This window comes from Haemorhous mexicanus, chromosome 13 (assembly GCF_027477595.1).
Source record: "Haemorhous mexicanus isolate bHaeMex1 chromosome 13, bHaeMex1.pri, whole genome shotgun sequence".
Classification (NCBI taxonomy): Eukaryota; Metazoa; Chordata; class Aves; order Passeriformes; family Fringillidae; genus Haemorhous; species Haemorhous mexicanus.
Genome location: NC_082353.1, coordinates 6625723 through 6645917, shown reverse-complemented (window position 1 = coordinate 6645917; position 20195 = coordinate 6625723). Strand labels below are relative to the sequence as shown.

The 20195-nt window shown below is 40.3% G+C and overlaps 1 protein-coding gene across 2 annotated transcripts in view; it reads right to left on the bottom strand.

Moving 5' to 3' along the window:
• Positions 1 to 20195, bottom strand: part of RORA (RAR related orphan receptor A) — a 350533-nt gene that overhangs the window by 95023 nt on the left and 235315 nt on the right. For both annotated transcript variants that reach the window (XM_059858140.1, XM_059858137.1), the window contains exon 3: positions 18042 to 18071. In XM_059858140.1, coding sequence (XP_059714123.1) covers positions 18042 to 18071 — 30 coding nt within the window. The remainder of the gene's footprint in view (positions 1 to 18041; positions 18072 to 20195) is intronic.

Sequence of the window (20195 nt, the reverse complement as noted above, 5' to 3'; positions counted from 1 at the left end):
CTCCCCTTCAACTGTCAAATTACGCTGAAATGCAAAGAATTAGGATTTGGTTTTTCCCTGAGGATTACATGGTAGCTGGCTAAGAGAGATTCACAAACACAGCACAAAGGAGTTAAAAAGCTCAAGAATGCAATGGTTAAGATTCCCTAAGATGAAAAATGTTACTACTTCTGTTGCACTTGAGTCAGGAAGGATGGGCTGTCTGTACAGGGGACAATAGGAGTATTCCCTGGCTCACAGCCAGCTCATAATTCACAGAGAAGCATTATCAGCCAAAGTTTATTTTTTTCTTTTTGAATTATCATCTGCCAGAGCTTGAGTGTTTGTGGCTAATTGTTCCATTCCTGACTACAGAATGAATTAGAGAACAATGTGCAGTCCTAAGACAGGGAGGGAAAACATAAAGCAAAGCCCTGAGCACAATGAATAGTTCAGATGAGTTGGGTACTTGGCTCCTGTGTTCATAAAGATGCGGTGAAAATCCACTGCTCCAAGGAACGGCACGCAGGAGTGGCAGATGTTAAACCCTACACCATGTGCTCACAGGTTCCTGGACTCATGTTGGACTGCTTGGTTTAAGGAAGAACGGCTTTAAGCAAGGAAGAAAGGAGAGCAGGATTCCATTAGAAGGTTAACTCAGATTTAAGAAATAACTGATGGAGGCAGCAGGTGTCCAGGGAATGATGAATGGGCAGCAACATAAAACAGACACCTTTCATTAGAGGTGGATGAAAAACACTGTTTGAAAGGATATTACAGAGCAGTTCTTGTGCCTATTTCTCTATGCTGGTAAGATAAAATAAAGGTTTCAGTACCAGCTTGTGTAAGTGAAGGACTGAAAACCAAAACCCTCAGGTGCACCAACCACCATTGTTTGTGCCTTCTCAGCCAAATCATCACATTTCCATTGTAAGGTTTTTTCCAATTTTTAAATTCTTTAAGATGTATTATTTTCAAGCAAAAAAGAAATGTAATATTAAAAATTAAAATGTAAAGAAAGAAAAACACATTAACACATAAGCCATAGTACAGTCATTGTCCATGACTCCTCTCATTCACCTCAATAAGAGTATGTTTGCAAAAGACCATAGAGAAAGAAGATGAAAGATAGAGAAATACATTGGAATTCTGAGGGGGGGAAAAAAAAAGAAGAGACATTCTCTGCTTGGGCTTCCTGTTTCCATTGAAAATGAAGAAGGAAAAGGACACATTTTTCACTGCCAACAAATGGAACTAAGTAAGTAATGACCAAAAAAGGGCAGCAATGTTTAGATTAAGCTTTCAAAAGGAACACCAAAGGTATGATGACCTAAACATAAATAAATACTCCCTAATACTATTAAATGGTTTTGGGTGAAGAAACAAAGTTGACTGACATTAGAGAATGAAGCAGGGCTGACGCAGAACAGAAACAGTGACTCAGAGGAAAACATGAGGAGATTCTGCAGCCCCACTCCTACATAACACTATAAAAAAGGATGGGTAGGAACATCTGTATTTAGCTCATCATAGCCATGCAAATGGATGGAGGCACCAGAGATTGCTGAGCAGCTCAATGCACCCAAAAGTCAATGTGAGGAACTACTGACACACTTACACAGAGCCTGGCAGCAAATGACAATCCATATATTCAAATATGAAAGAAAATGTGAACTTCTAGGAGCTAATTATTGCAGTCTATTTTTTTTTTTTTTGTTTTGTTTTTTTACAAGTTACTCAGCCAAGCAACACATTGTCAGCACTGTACAAATCATAGCAAGTTAGTATTTACTAGGGCTAATTTTGAGTGAGTAAGCCAGGGCAGCAAAACCTTTCCTGTAGTACATTACAGTGCCAAAAATTTCTGAATCAGAGGCTCTGTGTGCATAGATGATGATGATGATGATAAGAAAAAGGTCACACGTGTACACCTGCAAAAGAATTGGGCTCTGTGTGGAAAGCCTCTCCTTATGGTGCACCTCCCTGGTTTCTACTTTTCTCTGTGTATCGCCATTGCTTTGAGCACTGGAAGCAATAAATTCCAAAATGAGCAATATAGCTTTTGGGCCTGAATCCATACAAGAACAATAGAAAAGCATTAAAAGTCACATTTCACTGATCATTTTTATGATGTGCAGGAGACACAAAGCAGCCTTTCTCCCTTTCACCCTACCAAATGTTTTCTCTGTATGTGGTAATCCATATAGTAATTATGACAACTACTACTACTGATGTTGAATTCTAGTACTTCTTTAAATGTTGGAATGAACTTCGTGTTCTTGGTTCTTATACTGGATATGCTACACCCCAGAAATAGGAACAAAAAACCAGAAGATCAATCTGACTTGCCTTTACAAACTGAAGAACAATATAAAGAGCATTCTCCAACCAGCAGTTAATTCTGAACAGAATTTAGAGGTATTGCTAAAAGTATAAGATTACCCTTCAGCAGTCATTTTACAGTGTAAGGAATGAACACCTCATCCTTTCCCAAAGCTCTTCACTTGACAATGCCCCAGTGCACACAGGTGGCCTCTGCTCCCACAATGTGACTGAGATGGGCAGCAGCCACGGGGACCATTCCAAGAGAACATAAAGGCTGGAGGCAAAGGACCCTTGCCAAAGGCAGTTTAGCAGAGCTGGCACAGCAAACCCCACTTTGGCCAGGAGATTTTCCATCCCATGGCCAAACTGCCCTTGGACATTCTGAGTGTGTGTCTCCCAGAGTGTTCCCATTGGGAGCAGGAGGGTGCTTTGCAGCAATTGTCCCCAAAACTTCCCTTGCTTTGGTTGGCATCAGTGGCCCAAGGGCACATGAACAAGGTCCCTTTTGGAGGAAACTGGACTGAAAGATGCCCTCCCACACAATATGGAATGCACTGCAAGAGGCTTCCTGCCACCACATATACTCCAAAGTCAACAAACCCCAAACAGTGTGGATGTCAGATCCTCTGGGGCAAGTGCTGGGCAGAGTTAGATCCATCCCCCTTCATCTGCATGACTTGGCAAAGCAGACACAGCTTTGCATTCTGCAGTCTTTACACTTCATTCCATGTTCAGATAGAAGTAAGTTGTAAACATGTACAGAGAAGTTTGCACAGAGTGTATCAACATGAATAAAAACAGATATTGATGCATCTCCAGTAAATCTCCCTCTGGCTCATGGGTGAGGCTAAGAAATCATAATTTCCTTTAGAAACACTGTTAGCATAAGAGATAACACCGAGAGAAAAGCTATTCTGGAGAAAAATCAGAAAATTATTCTGCTGCTAAATGGAGAAAAAAAATCTCAGTACAAATACACAGACTAGGCAGTACAAAGTTTATGACACTGTGGCTCAGCACCATTCAAATAGTTTCATCCTTCCTTTAAAATTAAATGACAGCTTCACACCAACACACCTGATATATTCTGATATACAGTACAAGACCTATGGATGTGTGCACTTACACATAGGTCAACAAAAAAAAAAACCTCTGGCAAATGCAGAAGAATATAGCCAGGCTCAGGAATCTAATGTGTCCATCAGCAAGGTGAAATGAAAAATGGCTCTTACACAAATCTCTGTAAACATTCACTGCCTCTCTCAGATATTCAAACACCCATTTCAGTCAGGGAAATTGGGAAGTGATAAATTCCCTCTGTGCTCTGTGTTTGCGTGTAACAATAAAACACCAGCACGTGCCCAGGGGGCTGGGATTTCACGAGTCATTGAGCTTGTCACCAGGTGGATGTCTGTCATTAGGCACGGGCAGAGCTGCTGGGACACAGCAAGGACAGCGCTGAGGAGTCACTGAGAGCGATGCTCCTGGCAGGTTCTGCCACCTGGGCTGGGAAGGAAGAACCAGCAGCTCACAGAGCTCAGCCAGAGCTCAGCCACCGAGAGCTGACCAAGAACGGGGCTTTCTCACAGCTCCCGCTGGGACTCCACACGGGGCAAGGGCAGACCCCAGAGTGAGTTTGAAAGATGAACAACGGTTAGACAAACTCTGAGTAAGGAACTTAGAGCATCTTTACTACTTTAGAGTCAATTTCCAACAATGAGAAATTGTCTTTGATTTTGGCACACGGAACAGAGTCAGAAGAATATTGAAAGACGTTTCCTGCGTGATGTGAAAAACTGGATTTAAATCCCATCCATTAGAGTGCAAAACAAATCATTTAGCTAATTCCACTGTGAAATTTAAAATTCATGGTAAAGAAATATATTAAAGGCTTTTTCACAATCACAAGAAGATGAAATATAGTTGAAACATGCATGTAAAATGTGTACATTTTCCCTATAGAGATAATAAATACGCTAAATAGCTATTTTCTTCCTAATTATTTGCATAATGTGAGAGGATAATGTATGCAACTAAACTCATAAATTAATCCTGAAGATTTTTGCATGTGAACTATTTCTAAGTAGTCATATTGAATTCAACCATAAAATCAAGACCAGGTTATTCTATAAACTATAGCACAGCACAATAAATGCAAAATTATTTTTATTGCCTATTAATCCACATATATTGGAAATGTCAAGCTTAGTGGGGCACTACTGCTGTGGGCATGGTTTGAAGTGTAAGGATGATGGGGGCTGGAGAGCTAAAAGAGATTTTCTTGTACCACTATTTCCTATGTTAGGGAAGATAAAATTCTCTCTACTGTGACCTGTGCATTTTGTTCCAGATGCATCAAATGCTTCCTTCATCTTTTATTTAACAGGCTGATGCCCACCTCACCTGCCAGCAGAGCAGTGCCAGACTGGGATGTGAGAGCAGTGTCCATAAAACACGTCCTGATCAACCACGGCTCATCCAACACGCCCTTCCTCACTGGCACAGGACTGGGCCACAAACCCACCCAGGAGGCTCCTCTCTCTTCCAGGAGCCAGCCTTGCTTTCAGAGGAATTTTTCTGCCTATTACCACGTGACCCTCAGTTATAATTGCAAAATGGGTAAGCAGTGCTCAAGCCCTTGCTCCACAGCCCTAAGGATCCAGCAGCTCCAGAGGCACAGGGTATGGCCAGCCACGAGTGCAGCTCCTCCCAGCTTCACTGCTTTTTAAAGCAATTTCTGCAATGCATGAGCTGAGTGATAAAGTTAAATGTGCAAAGACACTTCAAGCTCCACCAGCAACCCTGATATTTATAGTCAGCCCTTAGTAAGCACAAATGACTCTGACTCCAACATTGACGCCACCTCTTTATCAACTTAAATATTTGAGAATACTCAGACTAGAGAGTTTCTATTAACTTAATACAAACCTCAAACAAATGTGCCTAAATTATCTCCACCTGCTCATTGACAAGAGCCTAATTCCTCCTCCCCCACGTGTGAGACTTCAGACCTTTTAATGTCTGAACATTGACAATGTGACAGTTTTAAACTTACATCATAGAACACTGACACAGTGAATGTGCCAATTTTCAAGATGACTGCCAGGAAAACATAAACTGTTTGACATTTAATAAGCTTGTGTTTTCATAGAAATACAATGTGTTCTAGATGGTTTGTTTCCATGAAAACACATGGTTAGAAATGAAATGAAGAATAGTTTTCTCAGCACTAAGCACCAAAAATTGAATTTAAAAAATCATCTGACAAAAAAGCACTGAAAATCAAGCAGCTTAGGATTCGCATTTATATTAAATAACCAATGAAGTGTTAAACAGAACAGCTCATGGAATTGTTACATCTTTTAAAATGAAGAACAAAGATTTTTTTTTTTTTTAAATTCATTTTAAAGTACCAAGAGTGCTGCTCAAAGTAAAGAGAGCTAACACAAAAAGAGGACAGTTTGGGAGAACTCTATTACCCCAGCTTTACTGGCGAATAGTCTGATAAGATCCTGGTTCCTTTCCTTATCAAAATTAATACTTTTATAATAGAGTAAAAAACAACTAAATATAGTATGCTGTACCACTGTGGGAATAAAGGAGAAGCTACAGCACTCGACAGTGAACAAAGTGGCTCTGAAGTGGCTCTTCTGGCTCTAAAGCCAAGGGCAGCTTTTCTACTGATTCCAAAAGATACAAAACTTTCCCTTTTTTTTAATGTCACTGCACCTGTCTTTGATCGTGTCTTTGAAGGGAAAAGTTTTGTGAGGAAAATGAAGAGTGCAACAATTAAAGAAGTGAAGGTTTCTAGTAAAAAGAAAAAGGCTGTTTTTATGAATATGATATGTTCAGAGCACAGACAGTGTCAGATTTCAGTCAGTAGCTGCTGTTGCACAGAGAGATTCTTGGACTGTCCTAGAAATGCTCTTTTGAAAGAGAGAACTCATATTCTGATTTTATAATCTGGGCATGCTTATCTTGATGCATGGAAGTGGAGGTGTGATGTGTTACAATCTCACTGGAATCAAACAGAAATTTCAGAGGTTTAATGGATCAAGGATGGAAACTGCCATCATTCAGCTCCTGTGGTCCTTCCTTTCAGCACAGTTTGACCCCTTATTTCAGCTGAAGCTTCTGTTTTTCTTCCTAGCTCCTGAACAGACATTCTGGTTGACAAAATGAGCACTACCAAGCCTGATGTGGAGAGAAGCAGCATTGAGGCTCCTATGCCAGTGCCGTGAAGTCATTTGGAAGATGGAAACCAAATCTGACACAACAGAAAAACCAGGATTTACTGGACAGCCTATTCCCACGACAGATCTGCAGAGTCTTTTGTGCTTATGCACAACATACAGTAAAAGATCCATCACACTGAAATGCTCAGCTTTGTGATCTCAGGATCTTGAGAAAAGGAAATAAGCAGTTAAATGTAAACCTTCCCAGTGTGGGCTTACCAGAACACAACACCACTTGCCAGGCTGGACCACAAGTTCAACTGCTGATTTAATCTGGAGTGAAGAAAGCAGTTTATTTATACAGCAGGTGCTGGGTTCCCACTTGCAGTGCTGTCATACAACCTCCCCTCCAATACCAGTGAAAAGCAGCAAATGAACCCACAGCCAAGGAATTTCTTTTGTAAACTGGGGTGGCCAGGTATTAGTTTCACAAAGAATAATAATAACAACTTTCTAAATTACTTGTTCTCAAGTTGAGGTTCTCTGCCTCTCTTTTAAAAGGTTCCCTGTTAGAATAGGGATTTTTTGGTGTCAACACTGCTGGCTTCTCAAAGACAAAATGTTCTGGAGAAATTTACATTACTGCTTCTAAGGACAGGATTTCGTGCTAAAATGTGCTCTCAAAACAGCTGACAGTGAGGTGGTGAAGTCCTGTTGACAGGACATGGAAATTTAAGGTTGAAGTACCTGAACTGCCTCATTTCTAGGTCAGCTCTTAAAGTCATGCCACCACCATCCCACATGAAGGACAACTCACCCCGCTCTGAGTTAACAAGGGCTTTTCTTACCTCCCTTCTAAAAACTGCAGGAAAAAATTATACCTTCAGTGAAAGATTTTTTGAAGTACCTAAAGCTCCGTTTAAGAGGAAAATTATTTTCAGACAGCCTTTAGTACCCTTATATCCTCAAACAGCATGTGAAATTGTCTTTTTGAATGACCTTTTTACTTCCACCTTTACTTCAAGGACCATAACTCTGGACTAAGCCACCAATATAGGCAGAGAAAAGGCAAAAAGGGTCAGAGTGAAAGAAATGTGAAGACTTAAAACAGGAAACTTGCCTTATTTCTAGAAGTTGCCTTTACAGCCAGCAAGTATCACACCTCCATATCAGTTAGGTAACATAACAAAGATAATGAAACAGTTCTTCAGACAAACATTGGTGAGAAAAATGGTTATCAACTGATGGCTTTATCTAAGAGGAAATCACTAAATGCCTTTGGTCATGTAGTGGCTTTCTGAAACCAGAGGTTTCCCTACCTCTGTTGCACAGAGATTAAATAAAGGCTTGTTTGAATTTCCAGAAAACTGCAAGAACACCACCACTCTTGTGAACTGACTTTTGAAGTTGGTGGTAAACACCTCAAAAAAAGAAAAAAAAGAGAGAGAGGAAATTGCTTTGCTTTGAGGGTGTGCCTAATCTGCTGCAGAGCAAGTGACAGTGCTGCACCTCACAACTGATAGCTTGTGCTCACTTTAAACAAAAACTTCTCATACACACAGAGGAAGCTAAGCCAGATAAAACTATCTCACAAGTCTTCGTTTTTTTCAGCCAAGTCATCATCCTCATGGTCAAGACTTCCTATTTATTTCACTTCTTATGTTTTTTACAATAACTCGCTGAAGGTTCAGTTCTAGTTCAATTTGAGACTCTAACCATTAATGGCAGTAAGGTTAAGAAAGCAAACTTCCCAAAGCCCCAGATGCAATCCTTTAAAACAGTAACTTCTGTTTAGGTGAGATCCTTTCCTTTGATCAAGTGAACTGTGAATCCAAACCCGGACAATAAAGTAATTTAAGACAAGGTGAGGTGACTGCAGTGGGGTTAAGACCAAATCAAGGTTCTACTACTGTGTGTTTTAAAAGCAAGAGGTAAAGTAGCAATGGCTATTTACACTCAATTCAAAGGTATTCACACTGGTGAATGTAATTTTGCTACTGACATAGTCTCCCTCTCTCCTCCCCTGCATGAAACATATTTAGAAAAAAGGTAATTTCAATCCTGTGATGCTCATTTCAGTGTGCACTAATCAGCACATCAGTATATGCCAAAGCACACATATTTTAACTATTCTTCTGTAGTGAATGTACAGTTAATTCAAAGTAAGTAATTTTGGTGTTACAGAAAAATGGTGTCATTCTGTCTTATTGGGAATGCACTGTATTTTTTCTCATGTTTTCAACTGAAACACAACTACTAAGACACAAGAGAACATTTAACTATTCCTCTATGCCAAACTAACACCGGGCACCATTCTTCCTGAGTCTTTCAGTTTAATGAAGAACTTTGCAGAAGGAATTTATGTGTGGGCATGGTTTGGGTAAGCAGGACCATCTTCCTACCCCTCGTGCAAACTACAAAAGCAGCCTACATTTAAGAACTCAAACTCGCACCAAAGTATCTGTCACTATGGTTTGATTCATGTAAACCTCAAAAATCACCTGTACTCCTAAACTGTAACTCATATCTGGCAAGATTTCTGAAATGCTGCCTACACAGTTCTCCCTCCTTGCTCTCCCACCACCCCCAGCTAAGCAATATACACAAATACACCTATTTAGCAATAGAGCTCAAAACTATTCAAGTGTTCTGAAAACAAAAGGAAAAAAGTTGAAACGTTGAATTTTAAGGAGTCTGTATCCCAAATTCCCTCAGGATTCTATTTGATTTTGGGTTGATCCATTTCTGTGCCTTTGCAGCTGCAAGTTTTAGCTCTTTAGACCAACCCACATTGTCTTTTGAAACTTTGTGTCCTTGGTACTTCATCATGCTAGGAGACTTAAAGGGAGAAAAACCTGAGCAGCAAAACTATATTTAAATTAGGAGCATTACAAATATCATCATCATTTGGTCCCAACATTAAGAACAAACTCCTCATTAGGAGCTGAAGTGATTACCTGATCTGCCATAAGGAGCTGCCTTAGTTACTGTCAGCATCAGACTGTGCTCCCAGCCAGGTCAACATTTAAATAATTCTAGGCTGATGTGCTTAGAGAAGGGCTGCAAAACTTCCAATATTTTCACAGTCCTTATTAAGCTTAGCTATCAACATACATTAAAGAGCCCTTTTCAGGTTCAATAGTTGTGTCAGGATGGCAAGTGCTCAAGTCTAGCAATGCACTGTCAAAGAAATGAGTCTATTAGGAATGATGGAATCAGTCCCTGGTTTCAAAATTCAGATAATAAAATGTGCTTTTTTTGGTTCAGTTACCAACCTTGGAGAAGTCCCTATGACTGTGCTTGCTTTAGAATCATTAGAATTCAGCCTTACTACAAAAAAATGCTGCATTGTGTTATAAACAATGTCATGAACTGAAATGAATGTAAGCAGAAAACTCCATAGATTCTTCTCAAAGTGTGAAAAAAGATAGCAGCAATAAATCTGTAGGAAAAAAATATCCACTTGGACTTTTGATGTTTGAACAAATGGTATACAGATCATGTTTAAATCTCATTTTAATGCTAATTTAGTCCCAAGACTTTGCTGTATTTGGTGGCAACACATTCACAAAGATTCACCTTTCTATAAAGACTGAGGTGACTTCAAGGTGTTCAAATCAAACCAAATGAGTCTTGCACAAGTCTTGTTTAGAAAGGACAATTATTTCTTATGGAGCTATTGCAAAGGATGTAGTCAAAAGTATTTCCCTGAAAGCATAGTTAGAGCTGGCTAGACTTAGATTATTCAGAGCCAAAATATGCAACCCATATATTAAAGAAGAAAGTCATCAGCAGTAACACTTCCGATTTGCTTTCACACAGTTTGTATTGAAAAATATACAGAGTACAAAAGTAGATTTGGAGTCTCATCTGTCAGTTTTCTGGTGCCCAAGACACTCAAAAGCTGAAAAAAAATTAACTCAATGACTTTGCAAAGAACAACTACTGCTCTCAGAGCTGGATTAACGTCTTAGAATGTGAAGAATATCAGATATTTTTAAGCTTAGATTCAGCCCATAACAGTTCTCTTCTATAACCAATGAACACACCAAAATTGTAGACAGCTGTTCTTATCAAGCTGGAAACATTAACTTCATTAACTTCAGCTGCAAGAGTTCTAAAGACAGGAGATTTACAACAAGAAAAAGGCAATGCTAAGAGGGCTGATGAAAGCACCTTTCAGCCAACAGGATTCAGAGCAGTCCCACACTTCCCCTGTTAAAGTGCATTGCACCACAGGAGGTGTTCAGGACTTCATTCACCATTTCCTACATCAGAGGAACAGCCTTAGGAATTAACAGAGAGAAAAAAGAAGGGTACAAAACAGGCAAGAGCAACTTCTATGAATTTATAAAGCAAGACTTAGGTATAAGAGAACACTACAGACATTCCCAGTGTATTTACTGCCTGCATCCACAAGCAGTTCAAATATATTTTTGAGTCACGTCCACAATCTTTTAATACCCATCCATCACACTAACAGAATTTAAACCTTTAATGTCAGAAACTCCTTAATGCTCTCCTAACACTTCATCATTCCTTAAAACATGGGCCTCAAAATATTTTTAAAGTATTTTAAAAATATTTTAAGAGAACGTCTCTGCCCATCTTGTCTGCTTCCACAGCAGCAACCAGAAAAAGAAATGAAGTGTGAGCAGAACTGGAATATACTGATTTGCAGTTTAGAAGTATCTGATCTAAAATCCAATAAATTTTCATAGTGGATTATTAACATTTTGCAAATACTTATCAGTCCTCATTTGTTAAAATTACCTTTTAATTCATTTGCTGTTTTCCCTTGCTCTGGTTTGCATACTACTTCATTATTAAAGGCACCAAAACCCCTGAGGGTGTTTACCAGAAAACTCACAGTAAAGTAAGCCCATAAATAATGGTTACAGCCAAAACCCCCAAACAGATAGAAGCTGCTCCATATACTCAGAACAGAACCAGAGAAGAGACCTGATATTATCTTCAAGTGCAGCTAATAGACAGAGTTCCCCCTGGGACTTCCAGGGCAGTACATTTAATTGCTTGTTCTATCAGCCTTAGAGAAAATGAAATGTTCCTTCCAAGTGTGCCAAAGAGTTGGGGCCCAGGCACATGCCAAGCTTTTGGGCAGCTAAGAGAAGATTAGAGGCAACAGGTTTGCCTCAGCTCTGACCTGTTATTCTGTGAGGACACAAAACATATATTAATAAAAATTCTTTTGATACTTTGCCTTTACTCATGGCTGTTTCCATAAAGCTAAAGGGGCTGGTCTCTCTCACAAATGTTGGAATTTTTACAGAGAAAATATTTCAGTGGTGCAGAACTGCCAGGAAGAACCAGATCATAAACAGGTTTCACCTACAGCCATGGCATGGACATCACATACACACATCCATTGCCATTCTGTGTACTCTTTCTCCCAAGCCAGACAGAAACCCTTTCTGACTTTAAAAAGATTCTCTCCTCTCCTCATTTTTTGACAATGCCTTCATCTTAGGCCCTGTACTCAATAATTTGGCCCCCCAAAAAGAAGGCAACGTTCATTCTCTCTCAGGCAACAAACAAGTCCCTGACAGAGTGTTTTGTGTGGCAACCAAACCAAACCTTCCACAGGGATGGCCTCAAAGGGGAATTAAAGACACAAACTTGAGCTGCTGATGGAGAGACTTGCTTTGGCTCACAGCAGGGAAGTTAAAGAAAAAAAAAAAAAAGGGAAAAAAAAAAAAAAGTAAAAAGAGAAAAAGAAGTGTAGCCGTAGTTCAGTAAAAGTTTTGAACAAGAGAACAGCCCTAGATAGCTGTCTTCAGATTCTTCACCAGGGCAAACAGTGCTTCAAGGACAAGCAGGAAAGTAGCAGCTATTTGAGGCAACTTCATTATAAAATCATTTTTAATAAGCAATCTGAACAAAGAGAGGGAATGCTCTTGCAGAGAAGCCCCCAAGGGATCTTAAGGCCGCCCAGTAAAGTTATTAGGAGGTTACACACAGGGGACCAAACAGCTATTTTACTGGCCTCAGGGGACAGGGTTTAGTTTTCACCTGTTCTCTTTAGGCCTTGGTGCTAACAGCAGATCCTGTTAACCATCAGTTTTCTGAAGGCTCCTGTTTTGTGAGGGAAAAGTATCATTTACTTTAGTCTGCACATGAAACACGTGAGGTGAAGTCAACAGTACAATGCACAGTAGATAAGTAATTATAAATCAGATCAGAAAAATCACAATGGCTTTCCCTTTAATGCAATTCAACAAAATAACTAGCAAATGTTGAGAAATCTCTAGCAGTGACAGTAAATACAATATGGAAAGTAAAATCAGAGAGGAAGAGCAATCTGGGTCTTGAGTTCCATTAAGCTGCAAACATTAATATATATACTTGTAGAACTTTGGTGAAAAGCAGTTCTAGAAATGTTGGATATCTGAGAAGCTGAAGAGCTGTCTTCTGCCCCAGATCTGCCTGTGCAATTTTAACAAGCAGTGAGCTCTTAGCAGCTGCTGAGAGCCCAAGGAGGAAGGCCATGATGCAGGCAGGGATGTGTGCCCAGGGCAGTGTTAAGTGCATGCCTTGGTCTCTGTGGGCAGGACATTCCCTGGTTTTGGCTCCTTGTGCTGCAGCAGCACTGCAAGGTCCAGGCAGAGGCTCAGGGGCTGCTCAGGACAATGGGCAGTGGTGCAGACACCTGAACTCTGTCACTCCCAGCTCTGGTCACACACAGTGGGCAGTCAAGCTGACTTCCCTATGGAGCAGCCAAGACTCCCCATCTGCAGTGTAAACCTGAAATGTGAATTTTCCCCCCTTAGTCCAGAGTTCCTGTGTATTGGCAAAGGACACCAAGCCAAGATACACCCTGAGACCAACACCTACAGCCAGATGAGTGTAGGAACAGTCCCAGAGCTTGATGGGGGAGTGAGGAAAGGGCTTGGGATCTCAGATAGCAGGAAGGATGGGTTTATTTCTACCTTTTGCCAACAAAGTTGTCAGTTCTTCATGCAAATGGTTTTATTTAGTGCTAAAAATTAAAACCACACAGTTTTCACTTAATTTTCCAGCAGGAGCTCATGTCATTAAAAGCAGCATCTAGCTTTGGAAACATTTCTTATCTGCCAGAAATTAACTGAGAGGATAATTTCAGTTTAAGTAAGGAACAGTTCACCCAACATTAAAGGATTCATACAGAGATGCCTACTGACATAATTGTTTATGAAAATTACTCTAATTTAAACATCTGGATAAATCACAAGAAGAAGCATGCTCTTTCTCTCCCAATGGTGATAATTCAGTCTAAATTAATGAAGCAGTTGTCACTTCTGGCCTCAGCTCAGAAAAGCCATGCTCCACACTGGTGACAGTGAACTGTAGGTGCATTATCCCTAGAAAGCTGAACCCAGTGAGCAGCCCCCAGGGCAAAGCAGCACCAGGTTAATCCAGGCCAGGTGAGAGCAGCCCTGCAGGTCCCACCTCTGCTCTGATGAGTGGGTGTCACTCAGAGCCAGGGATTCTGGTGCTATTCTGTTGTGAAACAACATTCCAAAGGAGCTCTGGACAGAAAACTGTGAGGAAGGCTGTAAAATCTATGCATTTGTTACTGTCTTACCAATGCAAGGTAAGCAAACGACTGAGAGTATCTGGCCATCAATGCAGATGTGAACTCCAACTATGCAATCCAGCTCCTTCAAAGCTTCTGACTGTGGCTCCTCACAACTCAAACAGTGAGAGGAAGAAGGTTCCATTACATCCTGAACTAGTACAACACTCACCTTCTGGGTGCATCTGCAGAAACCCCTTACTTTGAGAGGCAGTCAAGTTCAAACTCATTTAACAAAGTCAGTGCCCAAGATAAAACAGGGATCTGAAGAAAAATAAGGTGATTGGTTTGTGTGACAGCTCTGAGTCACAAGTGGTCTGGTAGAGGCCATGAAACTAATTACATGAAGTGTGGCAAGATTTAAATTTAAAATGCCAGAAACAAAATACTCCACACTTCAGGACAGCCTAAAGCCCAGTGGGTCAGTGCTAAAAGCCAGGTCCTTTGCAGCCTTCTGTTTCCCAGGATTTCACATTTTTATCATCACTGATACAATGATGCCTTTCTGAATTTGCAAAAAGGGTGAAGTTGTGCAAAGTTACAATTCACCTGCAGTACTTTTCTATTCAGAATATGAGACATGGCAGAAGAGGGCTGTTTTACAAATATTACTGCCAATCAAATGATCAGAAGAGAATCTAAATGTCAGTCATGTCTTTCTCGAGTCAAAAAGAACTGAAAGACCACAAGTCCCACTTTGTATGGAAGATGAGACAGGACTTGTCCTCTGCCATCTGACAGACTACAGCTTATCTAAACTGATGGTTAACCTGACAAATAGCCATGTGAGCTCAAGAGAATTATTCTACAAACAGACAGAAGGCATGTATTTTTTTCTTCAAAAGCCTGTTTAATCTTAAACTTGAACTGAGCAGAGAAGGGTATTTTGGGGTGGATAACATTTATTCCCTTAGTGCTCCTTGGAAGACTATTGCACTCCCTGTTTAAAAGTGTCAGATTTTGAAACAATTAAACTGTAATAAAGAGAAATGTGGAGAAGCACCAATGAAATAGAATACTTGCATAAATGCCTCAAAAAGGATAAAAATCTCTCAGGTTATTTTATATAGTTATATTATCAAAGATCTGCATTTCTTCAGCACTACTATATTGCATGTGTGCAAATATTAAGCTGTTGTTGGATTCAGAACTACCTGAGCACCTGCCATCAGAACAGGAGCTCCCTTTCAGCTGACTGGACACTTTTCTCACAGACTGATGTCAAGAAGGGGATAAAATTACCCAGACCCTCAAACAATACACCCAGGAAAAATTAAGCACTGGAGACAGATCCCCATCAATTTCAAAACCTGCACAATTCAAACAGCTGCAAGGGTGAAGTCTGAAAAGGATTAATTGGATGTTTGTAATGCATCATGTATCAAACTTTCTGGCATTAGGTTAAAATTATTTTTTTCTCTACTAATTTCTTTCTTCTTTTCCACTCAATTTCTCCACTCTATTTCTTTCTCCCTAATTAAATCACAGGTCATTAGAAATAAGTGGTAGTTTACAGTCAGCCAACACCCTCATATGCCACACATCGCAAAACTAGAATAAGGCAGTTTCATCCATATTTCTAAAAATCAGAGCAGGCAAGGAATATATACTATACAAAGTGTTTGCAAGAATGGTTTTTGAAATTTCTTTGCAGAAATCCTACTCTACATAACTTCATTTGGATAAATTATTTATACTGATACAAAGTGATTGGCAAATTCTAGAGCATATTTTGGTGCATAAACTCTTTTTCATTCATTTGTAGGTGTTAACAACTCAGACTTTGTAATTCTTCTGTTTGGGTGTTTATATTGTTTTTTCTAACTTTCCAAAACTGTAAATTTTATTGGCTTTTTGTATTCAATTAAAAAACCTAATTTGAGGCAACAAGGGGAAAAAAAAGCTTATTGTGTGTGATGCTGAAATGCCAAAGATGCACAATTTACAGCCATTCCTCCTCTATGAGAATTTGTCATAACAGGAATGAATCCTAAAAGAACTTCTACCAAAACAGAATGAAACCTCATACATATTTGCTAGCAAACGTAGCTTACATTTTCATCATGCTAATTACAGCCTATTGCTCCTTCTCTTTTAATCCCTTCTTAATGGGCAAGCTTATCTTCCCATTATTCAGGCAACTTTTCTGTTCATGCTTCAGCAATTGCATGACAACTGATTAACAAATCGGGGAACTACTCTTTGACAGCTCTCTTAGAAAAGCACAGAGTTCTCAACATGAAAGACACTGGGACTCTAATTTCTGTTTGAACTAGATGAAAGGCCTTGTATGGTGAGCACTACTAATCATCTCTCACAGTTGAGAAACACATCTTTTTTTCATCACAGGCCTGAAACTGCTTCAGCTGAGATCCAGGGTGACAACACTGCACCAGGCTGGGGTGGCTAAGGAGCTGTTTCCTGTTCTCTTTAGCTCTCTGCTCACTGCTTCATCTTCCCTACAGAATTTCCAAAGCTGGAGCCATGGCTCTGTGGGTCAGCTCACGGCACTGCTGTACAAAACCCAGGGGGTTTTGGCTGATTCCCAGGGGGTGTTACAAACCAACACTCACCTGGACACCAGAGAGCCCAGCACTGATCTGGCACAAACACCCAGCACCTCCAGAGAGGGGTGGCCCCATGCCAGGGCTGACCCTGTGGGCAAGGCTGTGCAAGGAGGCTGGGCACTGCCTGGCCTGGAGATTCATGGAGCACTTCAGGGTCCTGTGCTGCCAGTGCCAGTCAGCACGAGCTCAAATACTCCCCAAAATATCAGGGTGAAATTCTGCCCTCAGCTGCCTGCCTGTAGCTCTCATTAAGTTCAACAAAACCATCATTCAGCCAAAGAGGGTCTGGCCCTCAGAATGCTTTAAGGAGCAAGCCCACCTAAGCAAAGGAGGACCATCATGCTCTAAAAGTTCGAGACATTTAAAATTTGTTTCAAAACTCACACAAATCAGCTTCTTATTAGAAATTCTCAAATCTGCTTTTTAATTCTACGCAGTGAGAATTCATCATCTCAAGTCAGATTTTTCACTCCATGAGTATTATAAAACCAGGAATGAAATAAGAATGAAAGCCATGTAAGACACTTTATGACATCCTAAAAGCTGTGGTGAAAATAATTAAAAATACAGAAAATGCATATATATTTGTGAATTTTGGGCAGCACAGCACCTGTTTTGTAAGAGGGCTTTCATGAGAGTAATGGCCTCAGCTTTAGCCTACTCCTGTTTCATACCCTGGGCAAGTACAATTCCTGCACTACCAAACTGCCAAACCTCCACAGACAGTATCAGAAGAATCTCAACATACTCCTTCAGCTACAAATCCCAGCATTTTCTCAGAACTGTGCTTCGAGCTCCCTGCAGGATAGATAAGAGTTGATCCCCAGAAATGATGTCTTTGAAGAGGATTTGGAATAAATGTATGTGTAAGTAAATGCACACATCCCCAGCCATTTCCAAGGTCACCACTTATGGGGGCTGCTTGCTTATATGGTTGAGAGCAAAACAAGAACCTCCAGCTGTCCATCAAGTTCCTTAAGCACAGGTAGAGAATTATTTATCTCATAGATTAGTGCATAGGGAAGGACAGAAGATGTACAATTAAATTATTTTTATTTGAATCATAGTGCATATGTAACAGACACAAAAAGAACCATTCTCCTCACCTGCATTTTCTGGACATGCTAATTATCAGCCAGCTGTAGGGTAGATACAGTACAGTAAGGAATTCTGCCTTTCCTCACAACTTTCTTTTTCTGCCCTCTGACTTAACAGACAAGTGAGTACCACACATACAGACACACATTGTACATCCAACAACACTTTGGGTGAGGACTGAAACCCCTAAGGCAGAAAAAACACCAGAATTTTTAAAATGGAGCTTTCTCAGGCCAGACTAACACCAATTAGTCTGAGCACCACAGCATGGCCTAACAGAAATTGCATTTGTGAGAGAAGGCCAAATCAAAAGGTATTACTTACATGTATGAGTCTTCTTTGTTACAGAAATACCTGTAGGGAAGAAACGACACCAGTGTTAGCAAAGCAACCACTGAGTAAATTCTTCTGACATATAATTCATCATTAATCTATTTTATCAGACACACAGCAGCCACTCTAAAGGAGGAATGAAAATTGCCATGATTTCTATGTTCAAGGTGGAAGGATCAGCCCTCTGTGTGAAGATTTTAATGGTATATTCTCTCCTTACATCTCCCCAGTAAATGTGTCAACATGCATTGCTTCAACTTTGTTGCTGCAATGGATATCTCCACACTGCTGGTTTAAAACTGGAGCTGACACAAAAAAAAGATACCAGTCATGCTATGGAAGCCCCCTTTATTTTCCATGGCCAGAAATGTTCCCCCACTCCTGTTACCCAGTGCCAATGAAAGCACCCAGGGATCTGAGCAGCACAAGTCATTGGCTGTGTTATTAAGTTCAAGCAGTTCCTTGAATGCAAGCTGTAGCTCATGCTCATTAAAACCAAACAAACAGCTCTCTCAATATGACCATTGCTTGTCAGAATTCCAAGCCAGATGCAAGTATCTCCAAGTCGTTAAAGATAGACCTTCTGAAGCAATAAAGATGTTTTCATGCTAGACAGGCATGTGGCAGCAATCACCAAGGATGGTCCAGTGCCAGTGGAATTTGAGAGGCATTTCAAAGAAAGCAACAGAGTGAACAGAATGAGGCAAAATTCGTAATACCAAATAAAGATAAAATTAACTCTGTTAAATGTCATTGGAATTCATGCTTGAATACAAACAATATTGTCTCCACTTTAGTAGATAACTGGTGACATACTCAGACCCATCACTATTTAAGCTTCACTCTCCTTGGGGGTAATTTTATGAGATGATGAGAAAGAGGTTACTGGAAGCAGTACAAGTATTTGAAACATTTCATTTGTGATCAAGGCCTGTAATGCAATTTTGGAATTGGGATTGTCTGCCTTAATATTTATGAAAAAGAGAGACCTGAATCTCCTCTGCTACCCTCCAACTTCTTCAACCATCTCTTCCAAAACAAATTACTATGGAAAGAAATAGACTTTTATTTTAGGCTTCTTGGTTGTGGAGCATCTAAGAGAGGCAGTAAATTACAATAACTCAGAAAACTGTAGACGTCATATTTGCAAATACAGAGCTAGCTTCCAAAGCAAACAGCTTTCAAATTATTCATCTTTTTGATAGATACATAAAACCCTAGTGCCAATCCCAAATACTGAGCTATCAAGTTTGACATAACTGTCATGAGGACTTTTGCTGTTGGCATTTTGGTTTTGGACTACCAAGCTCTACAAGTGTGAGCACTGGGACCTTGGCTTTCCCTGAAAAGCTAAGAGGCTTCAGGCTTTGGGAAGTGAAGTTCTGAGTAGTTCCTTTGGGCAGTTTTGCAAATGCACAAAACTGGTAAGCAATTTACAGAAATCAGAAGAGTAGAACTTGATTATGTAAGTGTATTAGTTTAAATTGAAAGGCCCTGGCCAAACCTGCACATGCCTCACACAAAGAATCATATTTGTTACAGCCACAAACTGTAGAGTCAAGGTAAGCAATACAACCAAAACAAAACAAAACCCGAAATATAACAAAAATAAACCCCTTTAGATATAACTATCTACTACAGGGAGCAAATTCATCCTTTAAATTCATAATTTGTAAGAGCAAAACTTTTTGGGTTTTCATTGCAGTCCCACCATTACTGTCTGGCTCAGGGGACAGGACAGGATGGGAGGGTGTGACAAGGAGGTGAGCACTGTTACAGGAACAACAGCTTAGGGCAAGAAGAGGGCCTGAGTGAGAAGGAACAGAGAGGTCTGAGGCACCCTCATCAAAATGCATTCATGGGATTCATGCAGGGCTTGGTATGAGTGCAAACCCCTCTCTCCAGGTTTTTCCAAGGGTCTGCCTCACCCTGTGAACTGGAAATTAGAGCTGCTCTTGGCCCATTGGCTCTTCCACCAAGATAGAGCATTTTTGCTGCTGTTTGACTTCTTGAGTGACCCTTGAGCAGCAGGTACAGCTCCTGACAGCATCCTCATCCTCACAAACTGCCCTAACATCCCCTTGGCAGACACTCTTGCCTTGCCCTTGCCTGTCTGATTCCTATGATTTTAAGGATGTTTTATGC